Raw genomic sequence first — 20,413 nt, 5'->3', positions numbered from 1 at the left:
CAAAGCTACTTGTTACTGTCTACCAAAGTGCTTCCTGGACAGTTGAGTAGGTGCCTGGCCCAGAAGCAGCGCCTGGCCGGAATCAGAAGCTCAAAGGTCGGATGCGCTCTCTCCGGTTCTGGCTATCCCAGGGTCACCCTGGAGCCAGCAAGAGTCTCCCCAAATGCACAAACTAGGTACCTTCTGGGAGCTCCGTAGCTAAAAGAAGTATCTAGCAGCAGGAGGGCTGACTTCCGGGAGGAAGCAGGCGTCCTCCTATTGGCGACAGCTTCGTGACGTCACCATATCGCGACTGCGGTGGGGCGGGGCCCTTATTTCCCTTGGAAGAGTTACCTCTAGACTTTTGGCCCCCGCAGGCTTTGGCTGACAGCGCAGGAAGCCGGACAAGTCCGGCTGCAGCGACTAGGTAAGTTGAGGCTAGGCCAGCACAGAGGGAGGTAAACTGGACCTTGGAAGCCGAGTGGCAAACCTCGGTTCCCAGAGAGTGGAGATCAGCAAGGTCGCACGCAGGGCACTGCGCCTCAAGCTGCCCATTCCTGTACTGTTTGCTAAGGGACCCTTGTGCTGTGAATTCTTACAAAAACAACAGTGCCCCCTTGCCAGGTGACTTTACCACGTGAAGCCTCGGGCTGCTTTCTATGAGGATTGTTATAAAGATAGAATGAAAGAACCTGTGAGCGCCCGTCAGAGGTTCATCAGTGAAACACAATTTAGAGTTATCAGCAGGCAGGTGTTCAGCTTTATCTCTGAGGCCATGACCATGGGCTGGTAGCAGTTAGGGCCTGAAAAGAGTAGTAGGCAGGATTGAAACTAGATTATCTTGCTTGGGAAGTATCTTGCTTTTGAATTAAGAACTTCAACGTCATTTAGACATGGATTCAAATACCAGTTTTCTTTTAGCTGTATGACCCTTGAACTTTAGGCAAACCAAACCCCTTACCCTATCCAAGCCTTGGCTCGTTTATCTGTAAAATTGGGCCAGCAACACCTGCCAGCCACAGTCAAGAGAATTATAGTAGACATCACAAGTGGAACACTTGGCTTTCCCTGGGACAGTACTGTCATTTTAGTGAACGGTGTGACTGATCACATATGCAGGAACAGCCTTTGGACTGTAGCATGGTGGTACTTGTATAAACGACAGAGCCGGAGATGGAAAGCCTTTGGTTTTCTGGCCAGACTTGGAAGCTGTCACTGTGGTGATCCTGAACAGGATAGGTTGGCAAAACCAGATGAGGACCAAGAGCCCAGGACTGAGAGAGCTATGTCTCGAAGTCTCTCTCATTTTTAGTATAAAGACGCGTGTTTGTGTGTGTGTGTGTGTGTGTGTGTGTGTGTGTGCGCGCGCGCGCGCGCGTTTGCCTGTCTTAGTTTTTGAGACAGAATTTTTCATTGGCCTGGAACTCAACAATTAGACTAGACTGGCTGGCTAGCAAGCCCCAGGAAGCTACCTGTCTCCACCTCCCTGGCACTGGGATTACAAGCATAGACCACTGTGTACAAACTTTTTTACATGGGTTCTGGGGATTTAACTCATCTTCATGCTTTCAGTGGACTCACTTTACCAACCATGCTGTCTTCCTAGCCCCATACTGGTTTTAAAAGCAAGATATCTAGAAGGCAGAGAACTCTGATAAGGGATAAAGACCAGAACTATATTAAGACAAAGTAAGGGAGTGGGTGGGATATGGAGTGTGGTTTAGCTGGAGTGTAGCTCAAGCTAGCATGTGCTTTCCAGGCCAGCACCTATACCATAAAAACAAGAGGAACATGAGAATGAAGCTTAACTTTGAGTGGAGCCTCGAACTCAAAGCAGACCCTGAACTTTTTTGATAATATCCAAGAGGTCTGGATCTGAGGCCAGCCACTTCCCAAAGTTGAACATCACTAGGTTCTTCCAAGAAGTGAAAAGTCAAGCCCCTTGCATCTTCCATCTGTTTAGTGATCAGAGGTAGTGCAAGCCTGTGTTCACACACAGCAGCAACAGTGTAGGCTCAGTAGTGAAAGAGGCAGACATTGGTACTGAACCCAGGGAGATGGCTGAGCAATGTGTGAGGCCAAGTATCCGGCCTCTTGGTACCCTGAGTCTCTCTGTGCACCAACAGCAGAAACTGGTACCTACTAGAGGGGATGGAGGGCAGCTCCTAAGCCAAGGTAAGCTGGTAGGGGTTCTAGCTTGAGCATGTGGGCAGAAAAAAGTATTTAAGTCACAGGGCAATGGGACCAAGTAAGTACTTTTTAAAAGTTGCATGAGGTAGCTTGGGAAGCCATTTCCCTAACTTGGGGCTGATTCCTAGTCCTGCAATTTTAGCCTTCCCCAGTTAAGGAGGACTTCCTCTAAAAGCTAGATAGAGGTAGTGGCCTGGCCATCTTCATAACATCATCTCAACATCTGGGGCTTGTGTACATCAGTCACTCACATCTGTTACTCTAGCATGTAAGATGGCAGGTCCAAGTGGGACTGCTGTGTTTTCCACTTGCCTGTAGCAGTGGGAACTTCCAGGAAACACTGGTTGAGGAAAGGCTGGGATTCCCAGGGCTAGCTTAAAGCCTGGCATGGTCATCTGTACTCGGACTTTTTGAAGTATAACAGGTGAAACAATATTCGAGCACTTCCCAAGTGGCATGCTGGGAATGGTTGATGGGGCAAAGGAACAAAAGGTTCTTCTTGAAGGTTCTGCAGTCCTTCTGTCTCCTGTGGCTTGCTTCTTTCTTCCAGACTTCGATGCTGGGCTCTAGTAGAAGGAGGTTGTTCTCAGCTCTGCTGCAGGTTCAGAAGAAGCCCTGGCAACCCTCCAGAAACATGAGACTGGTACAGTTCCAGGCACCTCACCTGGAAGAGCCTCACCTGGGCCTGGAGTCAGGGATTGGTGGGGGAGTTGTAGACTTAAACGCTTTTGACCCGACACTCCCCAAGACAATGGTGCAGTTCCTGGAGCAGGGAGAGACTACCCTTTCAGTAGCAAGAAGGTAAGTAAGCAGGCAGTCTTGCCCTAATTCCCCTCCCTCTTCCTTTTCCTCTCCTGCCCTGAGAATCAGAACCAGCAGGTAGCTCTTCTGCAAAGGAGCAGGGGGATCCCACTGTCCTTTCATTTGTTCTTTTAGTAAAGAGCTAACAGGAATATAAATCTTTTCATTTTTGAGACAGGGTCTTGCTATGTAGCCCAGGCGGGCTTTGAACCGGAGAGCCTTCTGCCTTAACTCCTTGAATTTGGGGACTGAATTAGAGGTATATATGATCATACCTTATGACAACATTTTCAGTTTACAGAGAGGGAATCTGAGGTTCTGGGAGGGTGATTAATTTGATTGTATAGTCAGGACCTTACCTCATTATACTGCTTTCTGAGAGGCTAAGTCCCTCCCATTGGAGGAGCCTGGCACAAGGCCTTAAGAGAACCCTCTTGGGAAGATAGCATGGTTTAGACCATTAAAGAGATTTCCCGAGTTTGTGCTAGATTAACTGGGAGTGACCCTGAAGTCAGTCATGTCATAAACAGTCTAAAGAGACAAACAGTAGTTTAAAAGCACTTTAAGAAAGTGTTTTCACCCAGCAGCGTGGCAGAAATAGAAACGTTTGACAGCACAGTGTCACAGAGCACTGTAATCCCAAATGGTCATTTCTTTCCTTCCACTTTCTTTCCTGTTATTGGAACCCAGTATGTGTTGACAGTGTAGGTTAGCAGTCATAAGAAGGAGGATGCCTTTAATCCCAGTAATCAGGAGGCAGAGGCATGTGGATCTCATGAGTTCAAAGCTAGCCTAGTCTACAATGAGTTCCAGGCTACACAGAGAAACCCTGTCTCAAAACAAAAGGGGAGAGGGCTTTGTTTGCTAGTGGAACACCAAATATATGTTAAAATGCATAACATACTCTATCATTCATATACAAAACCATGAGATGAGAAGAGTGTCCCACTGAAGCTGGTATGAGCTATGCAGCACACAGGGGTTGTCTCCAGGGCAGGACATGGTGACTAGAAGGGGAGGGAGACCTTTCCACACACTCCCATGTGTACCCTTCACATGCTCCTCCATGAGCAACAGTTACCCATGTGGAAAGGAGTGAGCACTTGATGAACATCACCGTGCTTCGCTATAAAAGGACTGAGTCTTTAACTGATGGGTGAAAGATCCAGAAAATGCAAAAGGCTGGGAATCTCCTCAGCCTGCTCTGGGATTCCCCACCTGTTCCAGCTAGCCCCTCTCCTGCTTGATCTCTACAGAGCCCTAGCTACCCAGCTGCCAGTCATCCCTCGGTCACAGGTAACCTTCTTGGCTCCTGTCACCCGGCCAGACAAGGTGATATGTGTAGGCTTGAATTATGCAGACCACTGCCAAGAACAGAATGTGCGGGTGCCCAAGAACCCCATCATCTTCAGCAAGTTCTCCAGCTCTATTGTGGGGCCTTATGATGAGATCATCCTCCCAGCAGAGAGTAAGGTTAGTGCTCCTCCCAGGTCACTGGACTCCAGCCTAGGAGTCATTTCCTTAGAGCAGTGGTTCTCACTCTTCCTAGTGCTGCACCCCTTTAATATAGTTCATGTTGTAGTGACCTCCAACCAGAAAATTATTTTGTCTCTACTTATTTTGTCTCTACTTAATTTTGCCTTTATGAATTGTAATGTAAATATCCAATATACAAGAATATCTGATATGTAACCCCTGTGGTAGTGGTGGTGACCCAAAGGTTGAGAACAGTTGTCTTAAGGAACCTGTCACTCACTGATATACTACACCAGAGAAGATTATACTGTACTAACACAGCCTCAGATATAGGTGACAGGAGGCATTAACTCTCATCTTTCCCAATTACAAAACTAATTTTCTACTGCCGGGCAGTGGTGGCACACACCTTTAATCCCAGCACTTGGAAGCAGAGGCAGGCGGATTTCTGAGTTCGAGGCCAGCCTGGTCTACAGAGTGAGTTCCAGGACAGCCAGGGCTACACAGAGAAACCCTGTCTCGAAAAAACAAACAACAACAACAACAAAAAAGGAAAGAAAGTATATTACTAATCTAGATAAAGCCACCAGTATTCCTGCTGCCCACTTTGGTATGCGCATTTTGCTTCACGTTCTCCCAGTATTGTTTGCTCAGCTGTGTCTCTACCACACATGAACCTTGTCCTGATTCCATCGAGAACATCTTTCATTCTTTTGGTTCCCCCAACCCCATGTTGTCCGCCCTCGATATGTCTCTGCCACACGTGCACTTTGTCCCAATTCCTTCGAGAACATCTCTCCTCTCACGCAGACTTCTTTCTAAGACATATGAAGTTGCCGCATGGTTTCCTTTCCTAACACTTTTTGAAGAACTGTTTCCTCATAGAATGCCCTGTGCTCAGTTTTGCCTTATTTCCTTGTGATCACACTCACCTGAGGCAGTTTTCTGAGGCATCCTGCACAGGAAATGACCTGTTTCCCATGGCAGCCCATCAGGAGGCTCCCATGTCGGGTGTTATCAAGTGTGACCATTTGTTTACTACTTCATTCATTCTCTGCCATAATTGCCCCTGAGGCTGGAAGTGGGAGTAGGACTCTGGAGCTGGAGCTACAAACAGGTGTGAGTACCTGATGTGGGTGCTAGGAAACAAACCTGGGTCCTGAAAGAACTGAGAGTCTCTTTAGTCTCTAATCTGTGATGTTCTCCTCAACCGCACACTATGGGCTCTCACCTTCTACCTTGTTAGGCAGCCAGGGTCTCCTGTTTCTGTGGCTGCCCCAAGCTAGTGAGTTCCTAAGCTGGGGTTGCAGATGTGTGCTGCTGCATCCAGCTTTTCATTTGCATTCTAGGAACTGAATTTGAGTCATCAGGCTTCTGTGGCCAGCACCTTCACCTGCTGGAGCCTTATGTGCCCAGCCCTCCCTCTGTGCTTTTAATATTTACTTGAATTTCTCATTTTTCGTCTTACTCAATATAGATGAACCCAGTTTGGCCAGTAGACCCATCCTGCTGGCTTCCATTCATTTTTGAACACACCTTTACTTTCTGGCCTTCACTGAAGGCTCTTTGTGCTTTCTCCTGCACTAATCAGCCATTTCCCTGAGGAGCTTGCTTCCTTTAGTGGCATGGGTAGCACGGGCTAGCACCTGAGTTCAGGTGAACTTCTGCCAGTTCTCATTACCATGAAAAACAGCCAAAGAGTAAATTGTAAGCTCACAAATGCAGAGGCTGGCATTTGTTCACATTTTGTACCATGTGCATTTCTTCTTGTGTGTTGCTTATTTAAGCCCCTTAAATACATTTATTCCAGGATCTCGGCCTTATTTAAATGAGTTAATGCATTATAGCACATACAAAGGGTCAGGCACACAGTAGTTACATGTTTCTAAGTCTTAGTAGTTGGTATCACTCTTTATTGCAGGTGTCAGGAGTGAGTGTAAACTCAGTTTCTAGACATGTGTTATCTCCTAGTCACTTTTTTTTTTTTTTGGGGGGGGGGGTCCGAGACAGGATTTCTCTGTTAGCCCTGGCTGTCGTGGAAGTCACTCTGTAGACCAGGCTGGCCTCGAACTCAGAAATCCACCTGCCTCTGCCTCCCAAGTGCTGGGATTAAAGGCGAGCACCACCACTGCCCAGCACTCCTAGTCACTTCTAGTGGTGCTGCTTACCACTGCCCAGGGCTTATGGTCTACAAGTCACACCCACATGTCATTCACTTCACCCTTGTTCTAGTGAGGTCTACCTTACAGCCTCTGCAGCTCACTGTCCTCTCCCACTTTGCAGGAAGTTGACTGGGAGGTGGAGATGGCTGTGGTCATTGGAAAGAAGGGCAAACACATCAAGGTGAGGTGGAAGGGGGCTCCCAGACCAGGGAGGGGCAGCATCCCAGATCCTGCCTTTGCTAGTCCTGACCATCCCCCACACACTGGTGCTGTCTTAGACTGGAACACATTGGGCTTTCACACACCACCTTTAGCTAGCCCTGGTGCTAACATGTGATAATGGCTTTGAGATTCTTTGTTCTAGAGGTTGTGTCACCTGTGATGTAACCTTATCTGGCCAAATCTCCTGCCCCAATAGGCCACAGATGTCATGGCTCACGTGGCTGGCTTCACTGTGGCTCATGATGTGAGTGCTCGGGACTGGCAAATGAGAAATGGAAAGCAGTGGTTACTGGGAAAAACTTTTGATACTTTCTGCCCCCTGGGCCCTGCCTTGGTTACCAAGGATACCATAACAGGTAGGTCACTGGTTTTTGCAGCTTGTGCCCTCCGATGTGCAGTACTTTTTGAATGTCAGGACAAAACAGTGCTCCAACAAGGACTATGGTTACAGCTATACACAGAGCTGCAGTGTCACTGCTGTTCCCAGCCTTGGCTGTGAGCGAGCTCTCTGTACAGCTTCCTTCCAGAGCCTCTTAGAGGGAACACAGCTGCAGCTGCTGTGAAATACATCCATAAAACGAACTACAACCAACACTGCACTTGGGAGAAGGGCTTCCTCCACCTGCCTCCATCTGGAGTAGCCCTTAAACTGGAAGGAGTAAGACTGGCTGTTGAGCATGGTGGAGAATGGCCATGATAAAACCTGTTCATTTCTGTAAGGGAGCTAGAGCACCAATAGGACCTCATACATTCTCTGTGCATATATCCATGGGGCATGGCATGGCTTCATGGGTGAGTCCCTCAGGATAGCAGTGCCTCAGAAGCTGTATTCCAGCTGCTGTCAGTGGTGCAGGATATCTGCTCTATGTCCCTGTCACTTTGGAGATGTTGAGTCATTTTAGATCTATAATTATCAGCCTCTGCTGTGAATTGATGCCTGCTTTTTTTCTATTTTATTTTCCTATTATTTTTATCTTACTGTGAAGTATGTTAAATATGTAGAGAATTAGATAGTACATTCATTTAGTTATGAATTATACTATTTTTTAATTTTATGTACATGAGTACTTTGTCTTCAGACACACTAGAAGAGGGCATCAGATCCCATTACAGATGGTTGTGAGCCACCATGTGGATGTTGGGAATTGAACTTAGGACCCCTGGAAGAGCAGCCAGTGCTACTGAGCCATCTCTCTAGCCAGCTGAATGTACTATTTTTAAAACGCTATTTTTGTATATGCATATATATGTGCACACCTTGGCCCATGGATACAGGTCAGAGGTCAATTTGCAAGAGTTGGTTCTCTTCCTGGGTTCATATGGGTCCCAGGAATTAAACTCAGGCCCCAAGGCTTGGCAGTAAGTGATTACCTGTGAACCATGTTGCCTGGCCTGCATGTTCTTTTTTAAAGGCAGATCTCTCAGCTGTTTTCCTCCCTGTTCAGAGACTAGGATATCCCTCCATCCCTCACTTGATGCAGGAATTCAGGGGACCAGTCTGTACAGGATGTCCCAGGGTAAAGTGCTAACCAGGCAGGGTAGACATGCTCCCAAAGTTTCCTTTTTCTTTTAGGGCTAGGTGTTGGGCATGAATAACCACAGTGTTAATTTTGAATTCCAGATCCACACAATTTAAAGATTTGCTGTCGAGTGAATGGGGAGGTAGTCCAGAGCAGCAACACCAACCAGATGGTGTTCAAGACTGAAGATCTGATAGCCTGGGTCTCCCAGTAAGTGGATGGAACCTGTCAGAGCCAGCCCCACTAGCTGGCACACCTGGGAACTAAGCCTACTCTCAACCCCACGGTCTCACTTGACCCTCTGCTCCCCTAGGTTTGTCACTCTTTACCCAGGGGACCTCCTCTTGACTGGGACACCTCCAGGTGTTGGCATGTTTAGGAAGCCTCCTGTCTTCCTCAAGGTAAGTTAGTTTAGAAGGAGGAATGTTGGAAAGATAGAGAGCTAGGAGGCCTGTAGAGTTTGAAGCAGTCTGGGGGGGCATGTTCAGGAGCCAAAGGCTAAAAGCCTTGTGGCCTACTGTGTTACAGAAGGGTGATGAAGTCCAGTGTGAGATTGAAGAACTTGGTGTCATCCTCAACAAGGTGGTGTGATGGGTGTCCCTGTAAGCACTGGACTTGATATGAGGCAGGACTTCTGCTCCCACCCAGCTAACTGCTGGCCCTGCCCACTTGAGGCTGCTCTTAGGTAGGCCTTGGAAATAAATTTTCTCTCAAAGTTGCAGCTTAGCTTCTACTGTCTTTTAGCCACACTGTATTCCCCCACCTCCCGTCCCTGAAGGTGGGCCATTTCACAGGGCCAAGTAACGAGAGCAGATGTTGGACACGTACTTCAGGCTTAGGGAAGAAACTAACTTAGTCTATTATTACACCAAATGATGAGCAAACACAGGTTTTTTTAAGTTCAGGTTAGCTGTGTCCTTACCTGGACACACATACTTAAATTCTAACTTAAATTCTAGGTTGACAAGTCCCATAAGGTTCCACTCTCTGGTTTTAACTGCAGATGAATTGTCGGATAAATTGTTCCAGCTTGTCCTGATTGTCCCGGCTGGCAAATGTAGGGGACAGGTGGAGCTGGGGTCCTGTAGGGCTGGGCACCTGCTGAAGTACCTGAACCACAAGATGGATTGTAAGCACCCTTGCTGAGGGGACAGTGCCCCAGGGCCAAGCTTGTCCCCCCCAAAACCTACAGTGATGCCTCAGTGCCTGGGTGTGATACTACATGATACAGTAGTGGTGGGGGAAGACAATCCTCTGTGAATCAGGAAGGCAGAAAGACCATCCACTCTAGCCTTCATTAGGAAGCTAGACCCCCGCCCTTTGGGTAGGGGAGCAACATGGTTCCCCTGAGCAGTTCTAGCAGCCAAAGGTGCTGAGAGTGAGGTCAGGGACAGGATGGTGATATGGCCTCTTACCCCCAGGTCTTTGAATGTCCAGATTGCACTGATAGCGAGGTTTGGGTCTGCACACTCTGGAGGTAAGAGAGACAATAAAAGCTCTGAGGCAGCCAAGGAGCCACCAGACAGGACTTCTTCCTTTAAGAGGAAGAAGACCAGCTAGGGCCTACATGGGGCCAAAGACTCTTCCCTGGAGTCAGGCAGCCACTGCCCAGTAGGGAGCAGCAGTCCCCAGCAAACCTACCCCTAGGGAGCCTGGGATAGGGCTTGGAACTCACCAAAGGTCCCTTCTTCCTGGGCACAGGCCTGTAAAAACTGGAACAACTTCTCTGAGTAGCCCACCTCTGCAAGAGAGATTAGGCCTAGACCTCAGTTCTGAGACTGAGCCCCACCCTCAACACTGCCAGGAGAATATTCAGGGTCTTACCTGAATCTGGCAGCTGCCCCAAGTGGAGGAAGGTGGCCGCCTGTGCGAAGGCCTTGAGTATGGGACTGAGCAGGCGGCAGAGGAAGAGGAAGAAGTCAGGGCAGCGGGACTGCTGGCTAAGCTGGAGAGAGACCAGAGTGACCAAGGTGGGCTCCTATACACCTTACCTCCTCCACCTGCCTCCCCAGGTAGCTTCCCCTCACACACCCTGAAGCAGCGGCCCCCTGGCTCCTCGAAGTCATCACTCTCACTGTCAGTAAAGTCCCCACTTGGTTTCCACAGTAGCTTTGCACTCAGATGCTGTCTTCCTGTGTCACAGGCTGGCCGGGAGCCTGGGGTCTGAGGGAGAGTTATTGGTCTGGTCCCTGGTAAGGCTGGGCAGGAAGAGGCTCTACAGCCCTTGTACCTGGTCTTGGCAGGTCAAAGCAGGTCTGGGAAGCCCAAAGCTCTTGAGAGCTACTTGGGCCAGATACCCAAGCTCACTAAGAAACGTGGAGGCAGACAGTATGTGTAGCTTAGAGCTACACATGCAAAGGTGGCATGAGACACATGCCCAGTGCAGGCAGGGTTCCATGTGCCAGGTCAATAGCAGTACACTCCCAGAGCACACTTGGGTCAGAGGAGCAGCCCAGGACACTGGCACTTGGGTGGGAGCATACCTCCTCAGCAACCAGGAGCCCACACTGGATGAGCCGGTCCAGCACTTCCTGACAGTAGCAGTAGGAAGACTGGCAGGGCTGTAGGAAGAGAAGCACCAATGCCTTTCAGAGAACACCCATGGGGGGAAGGGGCTGCTGGCAGAATCCTGACCAGAGGTGTCTGGAGGCCAAGATCACTACCACAGGAGGTCATAAGGACAAGGCTCAGGGTCCTGCTGAGCTAGGGGAGGGGGATCTGACCTGGGGCAGCAGTAGGTCTTGAGGTAGCAGGTGCAGCAGCAGCAGGATCTGGCGGTACAATTCATTCTGACTCAGGAGCTCTATGCCCTGCAGCTCCCAGGGTCCCTCAGGTGGTACTCTGCCCGCCAGCAACCCCCGCACTGCACAGGCTGGCAGAGAAGACGGCATAAGAAGGGGACCTTTTCCCTCTCCCCTGCACATGCATCCCAACCCTGCTTATCCCACTGACTCACCACCCACAGCTTCACTCAGGAAGGTGGGCAGCAATTCCATACTCAACCGTGCCAGATGTGTGAGGCCTGGGCCGGGCCGGGGCACCACCACCAAGTCCCCTTGGTGGACACGCAGCAGAACCACATGTGCCCTTAATAGGCTCAGTGTATGTTGGGCCAGGCACCGCAGCTGCCCAGAGAAGCCCACGTCAAAACCTCGGAGCAGTGTCTCCTCTGTCAGCCAGGAGAATTCCCCCAGAAGCTGTGACAGGACCACACCCTGGAGGCAAAACAGGCATGAGCAGAGGGCCGTGCCCTGCCCTTCCCTTGGTCCCACCATACAGTGCCCTACCTTTTGGTGCTTCAGCAGCAGCAATGTTGCCATGATGGCTGTGCTCATCACTGCTGAGCTGGCCACACTGGCTGCGGACAGAGGGGAAGGTGCTGACAGGGGTGGGGCCTAGAGAGGCTTGATCTCGCCATCATTTGACAGATCTTCCCAAACACACAACCCAAACTCTACCCCAGCAGGGGAAAGCAGGTTCCAAGAATCAGTATCACTTGCATTGTGAGCCAGACCCACCCCATAGCATGCCAGAGTGACATCTGATCAGTGAGTGCCCTCTGCAGGCACATGTTGCTCCTCCACTCAGTAATCATCCCCATTCAGCTAAGGACACTGGTCAAAGGGCATCTAGGGTAGGTTGGGTTGGATCTCACAGAGATCTGCATGGTTGCCTTTGGTTCAGACACTAAGCTCATCTGCTCCCCACTTCCCTGGATTGCCCCACTCTTCCAGTATCCCACATGCACTATGAAGGAGGCTGGGGTCAGGTGCTAGCAACCATGGGGTTTATTATCTACACAGAGAAAGTACTGTTCAAGTCACACTCCAAAAGTGCAGATCTGGGTTTCCCTCACCACTCAGAACATGCCGGCTCAGTCTTCTGACCAGGAGCTGGTCGTCTTCTTTAAGGGCCAAGAGGAGGCCAGTTGATGGGGTCCACTCCTGCTCCTTCTCAGTGTCTGGAACAACACTACTGGGATACAGACAGATCAAAGAATGAAACCAGACCAAAATCTCAGTCGAAAGCTTTCCAAAGCTACAGCTGTTTTCCCCAAGTCCTAGGGGAATTCATATAAACTCTCCCCACTTCCAGGCCTAGGTGCCACCCTGTAATTGGAAGGTAAAGTTGAAGAGCCGCCTGCCTCCCTCTGAGGCCCATACATCTGTGTTCCTTACCATTCACCTAGCACAACAGGTTGCAGCAAGTGTTCCAGGGTCTGCCTGCTACCCCAGCAACTTCTAGCATTGATGGTGTATTCCTGCCCAGGATAAAGATGTGCAGGCTGTGCTTGCCACCCCCACCCTAAGAAACCTGTACACAAACCATCTAAGAGAAAATAGTATCCTTACAATGGCTTTGAAGGCCAAACCACCACAAAGGTTATCCCAGCCTTTCCCAACTAGTTTCATACCTGGAGGGAAAATGGCTGGGCAAGATGCACCCGGACACAGACTCTACGGTTGCAGCCCCAGCAGCTACAGACTCTCCGAAGGACAGCCAAAGCTCCTGTCCATAGCCCCAGGGGAGCCAAGTCCTGCAGGGAATGAAAGGCTGCACAAGTCTTTTCTTGGGCAAGTCTCAGGGGCTGCTACCCTTTCTGCCCTCCACACTGTTCACTGCTCCTCTCCAAGTCCTGTCTTTTCACACACAGCCTCTATTGTCGGGTCTTTTGTAAGATGGTGACGGCAAAGACCTTGGAAGACACTGTAGGATAGTGACTATAGGGACAGTCCTTTAAAGACTTCACATCCCAATTTGACTTCAACCCTAAAGGAGCCCAGTCACAGAACATATTGTACCACCCAGAACTATCTACTTGGACCCCAGGTCTCACATGATTCATGTTACATGGTGCATCTGGAACCAGGTCATAGGCGATGGCAACTGGTACCAGTGTAGCATCTGAGATGATGCCTGCCTGGACCGCCTGGACTACCAGTCCTAGCCAGGCCTGGCCCAGGGCGGAAAGCCTGGGCCCTGGGTACCCAGGGGGCTCTTCTAGGAAGATGAGCAGAGGCTGACCACTAGTAAGCAGCTGCTCCACAGTCTAGAAGAGGAGAGGAAGGGTGGGCATCAAGGCCAGATCAGCGGCAGACTCCTATACCCTCGGCCCACCTCACATATAACCACTGGGAACACTCACTGCACGGACCACAGCCCTTGCAAGGATGCCCTCTGAGCTGTCCAAGGAGAGGTTGGCCTCTGGGGGCAGGAAAAGTCCTCCAAGTTTCCTCAGCAGAGCTCTGTGAGCACAGGACAGAGTAATGAAAAGGGGCTCTGAAGGAGGGGCCAGGCCCAGAGGCCTACCTACAAAGGCCTGGAAGAATCAAGGCCTGTCTGTTTAGACATTTGAAGCAGCCATGGCCCAGGGACCCGTAGCCATCCTTCCATTTGAGACTGTATGCTGGGCTGCCATAAGCTGAAAACAGCCTGCAAAGGCAAAATAACCTCCATCCCACTTCTCCAGCTAGGGCTCCCCTCCCCCATCATACCTGAGAGCAGGGGAACAGGTGCGGGAGTCCAGAGCCACACGGACCACACCAAGGCCTTGAGAGAACAGCACAAATGGCAGCAGGAACCCATCCAAGAGGGACTTGTGTGTAGAAAGGAAGACAAGTGGAGAGCCCTGCTCCGAGACAGAGAGAAGGAAATGCCCATCCTAAAAACCCAGCCAAATCCCAGCATCTGCAAGTCCCAGGGCAGCACTGAGGGAGGAAGGGCTTCTCTGCACGTTTCCCTAAGGTAAAGCAGCCTGCCCACGACTTTAAGGTAATATAGTGGCTTCTTTCAATGGCTATTGAAACTGAAGGTGGGGCAGGAACCCCTGTAGGAGCAGGACTGAGATATGCCAGCAAGGTTGTTTAGGAAGTGTGGATTTTCTACCAGCTGATGCAGCCTGGATTCATCTGTGCTCTGGGCATCCAGACCTGTTCAGGATGGTTGGGCTTACCTCCTGCACAGCCTTATGGACCATCTTCATCTGTCCCCTGTGCAGCTGCACGTTCAGGAAGAGGCGGTTCAGGAACCACAGCAGTGCCCAGCTGAACAGCCTTGGAAGCAATGCCAGCTTGAGATACAACAGGGTCACCTTCTACAAGGTTCAGCCCCACAGCACCCCAAAAGGTTGCTCAGAACTCCTCTAAGGCAGCAACATTATTGCCCACATAGAACAGGAGAGGAAAGTAAGTGGAGAGGTCACAACCTGCTGAACGGACAATGCTAAGTGGGTGCTAGAGCATAAAAGTCCTGATGCCACAGACCACACTTGTGAGAGAAACTCTTCCAAGACCTCATGATGCAGTTGGCATGATACGAATTCTGCCCCATTATCTAAAGGGAGATCAAAGAACCAGACCCTTTCCACACAGAACCCAGTCAGCCTATATTTACCAACTACCAGGAAAGGTGGAGCAAAAGGGAAGTGATACAAGGACAGGGCTTGCTGCACTTGCTCATATGCCCAGTAGGGGGACCATCTTGCTACCAAAGTACTTAACAGAAAATCTGGTGTACAAGCAGCAAGTCGACATCTGATGGAGGCATTAAATGGAGCAATTCTGAGAAGCAGCAATATGTAGGAACACTGAAGAATGCCATGCCCCTGTAAATGCTGTGCTGTAAAACCACCTTACTACTTAGGTGCACAGAGGAAGTGAGAAGCCCACTAGAATTGCGCTTGGGAGCTCTGATACAAGGGGTTGAGGCCTAGGGCCTGAAAACCTCAACAGAGTCAAGAACTGTTACAGTGGAGGGCTGGTCAAGGTGTACTTCCTTTTCACTTAAAACAGCTGAGCCTGACACACAACCATAAGCCCCCTTTCCTTGAGCGGCTTAACTCATCCTCTGGCTTTAACCATAAACTGTATATTACAGCTCTGCAAATATATGTCCCTTCTTCTGCGCTCCCAGACCTATACAGACAACCAAGTCCTCAAGTCAGTTACTGGAACTCTTTCAATCCAAACATCCGTCCAAGGCCAATTCTCTTCTTACAAAGCCTGACACTCGTATACACGCTTAGGTACGAGGCCAGAAATGGATTTCCTATCTTTTTCTTGTTTCTTCTCACCACTTCCAGCCCATGAGTAGGTCCATCCGTGAGTCCCATAATTACCACCTTAATTTCTCAGTGTACTCTTTCCAAGCCTGTCAGTCAGCTCTGCAGATGCTCAGTCTCTGCTCCTGAGCCCAAACCCATCCTTTTGCCACTTTCCACTTAAAACTGTTGAACCGTTTCTACTGAGTGGCCTCTGCTTATTTAGCTCTGATCTGGTTCCTTTTACATCTCAAATTCTCCAGCTGCTCCCAGCTTCACTCATCAGCTTTCAACCTTGTTACGATCTTCAGTGAACCTGGCCTTTCCCTCTACAGAGTCCATTTCCTCTACTTTTACTCCTGTGCCCCCAGGGCTGTCTTTCTTCCCTCCTGGCTCTAACTACAATGTCTGCCCTCCTGGATATTCTGGATCTTTCCTTGTTCCTTCCTTTGACCAGCTGTATCACTGTACCTCTTTAATCCCCTGCATCTTAAGCATGCAGATCTGTTCTGTAGGAACCCAGAGAAGGGCTGCAGTAGGCTGTCGCCCTTTCTGCTAAGCATCATCCAAATACTCGGGAAGAATATTTGGTGATTTTCCGAGCCCAGCTAACATCTACTCTCCAGAAGGGGCAGAGGCCTCAACCTAAGGACATATGCCCCTCACCATAGTTACCTGAGCAAGAAGGGACGGGGTGTGGTCTGAATGTGGCCCAGGAGGCGCTGTACCTCTTTCTTCACTAGGTCAGGTGCCTGGCCTTCTCCAGCTGCTCCTGGAATCCTCCCCAAGAGAAGGTCCTGCACCCTGTTGAGGCCAGGGGACAATGTTGGGCTACCAGTGGTCTCCCTAGTCACTCCTCCAGTGCACAGCCAGAAAAGTCTGATATGGTCCCAAACAGAGGTAACATTCCAGAAGTCTTGCCCAGCCAGCCCTGGCCATTGTAACCTACAGCCTTGTCACCTCTTTAAGTATCCCACAAATGCTAGACTCTGATCTGCCTCCTCACCCAGTGTTTTCCATGATCTTCTGGGAGGTGTCAGAGCTGGTGGGTATGTGCTGCTCCAGGGACCATAGGAAATAACAGAGCCTGCGAACCAGCCAGCCCCGGAACCTGGGAGAAGATGGTTCAGAAAGGGCTCCCCAAAGCCCACAGAGGTCTATTCATCAGGAAGGGTTTGCACCTCAGTCTCATGCCCCAGGACCAAGCCATCAGGATCAAACAACATCAACAACAATAAAACCAAACAAACAACAAAACAAAACCACTTGCCTATATAGGCCTTAGTCCCACCCTTCTTCCCCATTGAGGGGGCATAGTGACTCGACACCTTATAGGCAGCCATACATGTGCATGGAAGGAACTACAGGAGAGTACAGCTTGCCTCCATTTGCTATGGCCCTTCTTTTTAACATTGTAGGAAGAAAATGATGCCACAGAGGGCCCTTGCAACCCACCACCTGCACCAATAGCTCTGACTACCTGGTGTTCTCCTCCTTCACAAGGATCACATTGCAGAAGCCCAGATCCATTATGCTTCTGTGGAAGAGGGACTCCTGTCCAAGAGGGAAGGACAGCATGTCCTAGGGTGCTTTTGCAAGTCACATCTGTACCCTGTCCATCTAGCCTCTGCCTGGTGGCCCTTTAAGTCTACCAGAAGAAAGATAAAGAGTACATCTCCTATGAGATATCTAACACTAGATTGTAATGTTGGTTCAGAAAGAAAAGGGCTTCATGCTTAAAATGAATCCACTGTCCCCCTTTGTGGAGTTGCCCTCTTAGAGATAAGCACATTATGATCCTGAGTAGGAGTTTTAGCTCATCTGGAAAAGAGAATGTGCATCTTGAATCTCCTTTAGAATGCTGAGGCCTCTTGGCACCAGCATATGATATAGACATGCAAGAGATGCTGAGTACTATGGGAGTCCGAGTGAACAGTATCCCCAAACTGAAGAGAATCAGTGTAGATCTAGTTATATTCCAGCCTTGTGGGCATAGCCTAGCTCTCCTGATGCCTTCTACCCAACTCTCCTAAGCCACATCCCAACAATAGACACCAGTATATCCATTCCTCTAACAGGCAAGGGCATGGTGCAGTGAAAGATCAGGCTTGAAAAGACATGAGGAAGGCAGCTGCCCAGGATCCTCATTCCCAGAACCAAGCCAACCTAAGCTTTCCCTACCATCACTTACCCAGCTCTTAGGAGTACAGGTCTGGCAGCAGCGACCCATAAAGGGGCGATACTTCCCCAGAAATGGAGTGATGGCCTCCATCTTCATCCCAAAGCCTGAGGACCAAAGGCTGGTCTGGAAAAAGGCCACAAGAGAGGTGATCAAACTCAGGGTCCTTGACAGAGTGAGGAGCACATCAGGAATGAAGGTCACAGAGGGCCAGTGGGAGGGCAAAGAGTGTGAGAATTCCACACTACCTCTTGACCATTGTGGTTACTCCTCTGCTGGGTTGGGGGGTTGGATTTCAACATGGTATCCATGAAGGTCTGTAAGATCAGTGAATCAATCACAGTGCCACTCTCCACACAAACCTGACCTAGAAAAAGGTAAAAGGATAGAATCTGATCCATAATCCAAAGACTAGTGGGGTGATGCCAGAGTCCACCCCAAGACAGACAACACTTAAGCCATCAGCAGTGAGGACAATTGCCAGGAGACTGTAGGCAGTCTGATCAAATCCCTATTACTGACCCAAGTGGTCCCTCCAGGAAGTGGGCTGTACTTGAAAAGTCAAGGGCTCCCTCAGGCCAACATGAGGAGTGGCTATTTTCCATCCACATGCCCCAATGTGTTCTAACAGCAACTGGGATTGTAATGGCAACTTAAGGCTCTCAGTGTAAAAGGAAAAGCCTAGGTTGGGCTGGATTATACTAGCAAGAGAGGATACAAGGAAAAGGATACTCTCTCCATAAACCTAAGTCCTGCTCAACAGCCTTCTTGCAGAGTCTCAGATCCATTATGCTTCTGTAGAAGAGAGACTCTTGCCCAAAAGGGTCCCCTACCCTGATCTTCCACCATGTCCATGGTGAACAGACTGGCCTAATTATTTATATTCTTTTCCCCACTCAATCACATTAACTGCATGCTAGCCTCAGAGTGCCCTCTTGAGTTTTGAGACCACAATTTTTTTTTAGTTCATGATACATCTAGATTCTTTTTCCATGAGTTCCAGGGCCCAAGGCAGCCAGAAAAGCAGCCTTGTGGAGCCCTCAGAGTTCCCATCTTACTTCCCTCACATCATCTGAAAGTTGTCCTGAGGGTAAGAGTTGCAAATAATTCCTATGTAGTCCCAGCATTTCAGTGGTATGGAAAGGGCCCAGGAGAGCCAGATGCCTGTGACTTGGTTTCCAGGGGTTCCTCTGGTGCTCCTCCTTTCCCCTTGGTACTATTTAGCACCATGAAGCCAAGCAGTAACCGGATCCTGATTGATATACACATAGGCTCTGGAGATCTCATTTCAGATGCATTCCCTACTTTAAAAAATGTTCTCACAGCCCCATTCAGACCCTAAGCACAGAGAAGCCCAAAACCAAGGCTATAATGTAAGGAGGCCTGCCTCCTTTGCAAGGAAGACATTTGACACTCCTCAGCCTGAGACTCCTAACCTCAAAATCGAACCCCACTGACCACTGCTATCCCTAAAAGAACAGAGTAAAAGACAAGACACAGAGCAGTTTTCATGAGCCAATTAAGCCAACTACCTAGCTCATGAAATCCAGGTCAGTTTGGGGACATATCTTACTCTCCGTTTTTAAGACAGTGCCTTGCTATTTTGCCCAGACCGGGTTTGAATTATCCACCCTCCTTCCTCCATTTCTCAAGCACCACTATTACAGACACATCTGGCACACAAGATCCCATTGGCAGTCTGTGTAGATGAACACCTTTCCCCAAGGGCCAATACAGTTCACATGTATCTTCTCACCGGCTATATGATGTGCTTAAATGTTATGAATTAAGGCCAACATTTAAAAGCAGACAGCTTATTATATAAAGAGCGGGGGGATGGAGGGAGGACGGGTTTCTAGCTGCTGCTGTAAAAATAACCGTGAGATGTGGTATCTCTGAGCAAATACCCAACAGGGCCTCGGCTCAGGGGCACCCAGAAGCCACGTCCCTTTCACTCTGTGAGTCCTCCCACCCGTACTACACAGGTGACACTTGGTGCCTGGATCCTGTGTAGCTCTTCACCAAAGGCTAAAATGCAACACACACACCCCCAATGTTCCTACCCTACCAAGCATCACAGAACTTAACTTAAAAGGCTCAGCTCCAGCAAATACTACGCAAATACCCGCAAGGTAGCCCCTCGTCAAAACCAAGATGGAGGACAGGGCCTGTCTCAGAGGCGGCACCGGAAGTCCATCCTTGCCCGCTGTTCTCTGCGACTCGGGTGCCAGAAGCCAAGCAAAGGGCAAAGTTGGGTTCTGAGTCTCACGAAGCTCACCTCACACCAGCCGCCAACTCCCGCCAAACAGCCGCATGACTAAGCCGGCAAAGCAGGAAACCAGGCTCTGCGCATGCGCCTCAGAGGCTGAGGTGACAGCCAATCAGAACACACTCTGGGCCCGAAGCCCCATCCCCTTGACACCCAATACGCTCAGCTGGACTCGCTGCCTGTACCACGTGATCACTGCTCCCTCCACCCCCATCACCTCTCACCCAAAACTCTCGGCAAGGGTTGAGAGTTTGTGGGAGAGGACAGTCTGGCTGTGCAGGGCCCTGCTTGTCCTAATCTGGAAGTGCGGGATGCAGAGGATCCAAGGGCTGGAGGGGAGTCTTACAAAAGGTGTGGGGAGAATAGTATACACCTTTCGTCCCAACACTCAGCGGGCAGAGGCAGATGGATCTTTGTGAGTTTGAGTCTAGCACACAGCAAACATGTGGCTTTGTGGAGGTATGGGCATGTGTGGTCAGAAAAGGGCATTGAATCTGGAACTGGAGTTAAAAGTACAGGGGTCCTTCTTAAGTTCTGGGAACCAAATGCCAAACCCATAGCAGGTGAGAATCAATC

The 20,413-nt window shown here is 49.7% G+C and overlaps 2 protein-coding genes across 2 annotated transcripts; one reads left to right on the top strand and one right to left on the bottom strand.

Moving 5' to 3' along the window:
• Positions 1-277: 277 nt before the first annotated feature.
• LOC117702666 (oxaloacetate tautomerase Fahd2a, mitochondrial) lies at positions 278-9,071 on the top strand. The gene is made up of 8 exons (XM_034493787.1): positions 278-406; positions 2,720-2,970; positions 4,227-4,443; positions 6,730-6,789; positions 7,027-7,186; positions 8,452-8,560; positions 8,664-8,751; positions 8,879-9,071. Exons 2-8 carry the CDS (start codon positions 2,726-2,728, stop codon positions 8,939-8,941), a joined length of 942 nt encoding a protein of 313 aa, XP_034349678.1. The 5' UTR covers positions 278-406; positions 2,720-2,725; the 3' UTR covers positions 8,942-9,071.
• Positions 9,072-9,323: 252 nt separating this feature from the next.
• Positions 9,324-17,963, bottom strand: Gpat2 (glycerol-3-phosphate acyltransferase 2, mitochondrial). Its single transcript, XM_034495804.2, has 21 exons — positions 17,817-17,963; positions 17,581-17,694; positions 16,870-16,943; positions 16,396-16,500; positions 16,065-16,193; positions 14,304-14,403; positions 13,846-13,979; positions 13,497-13,596; positions 13,188-13,400; positions 12,765-12,887; positions 12,529-12,611; positions 12,207-12,325; positions 11,638-11,708; positions 11,307-11,565; positions 11,074-11,222; positions 10,834-10,911; positions 10,382-10,513; positions 10,175-10,295; positions 10,026-10,091; positions 9,766-9,821; positions 9,324-9,460 (listed from the first exon to the last, which is right to left on the bottom strand). The coding sequence occupies exons 1-21, from the start codon at positions 17,877-17,879 to the stop codon at positions 9,344-9,346; spliced, it is 2,406 nt and encodes an 801-aa protein (XP_034351695.1). The 5' UTR covers positions 17,880-17,963; the 3' UTR covers positions 9,324-9,343.
• Between the last annotated feature and the right edge of the window lie 2,450 nt (positions 17,964-20,413).

The sequence above is a fragment of the Arvicanthis niloticus genome, chromosome 2, assembly GCF_011762505.2.
Source record: "Arvicanthis niloticus isolate mArvNil1 chromosome 2, mArvNil1.pat.X, whole genome shotgun sequence".
Lineage (NCBI taxonomy): Eukaryota > Metazoa > Chordata > Mammalia > Rodentia > Muridae > Arvicanthis > Arvicanthis niloticus.
Note: the sequence above shows the minus strand (reverse complement) of the source record. Positions and strands in the feature narration are given on the sequence as shown.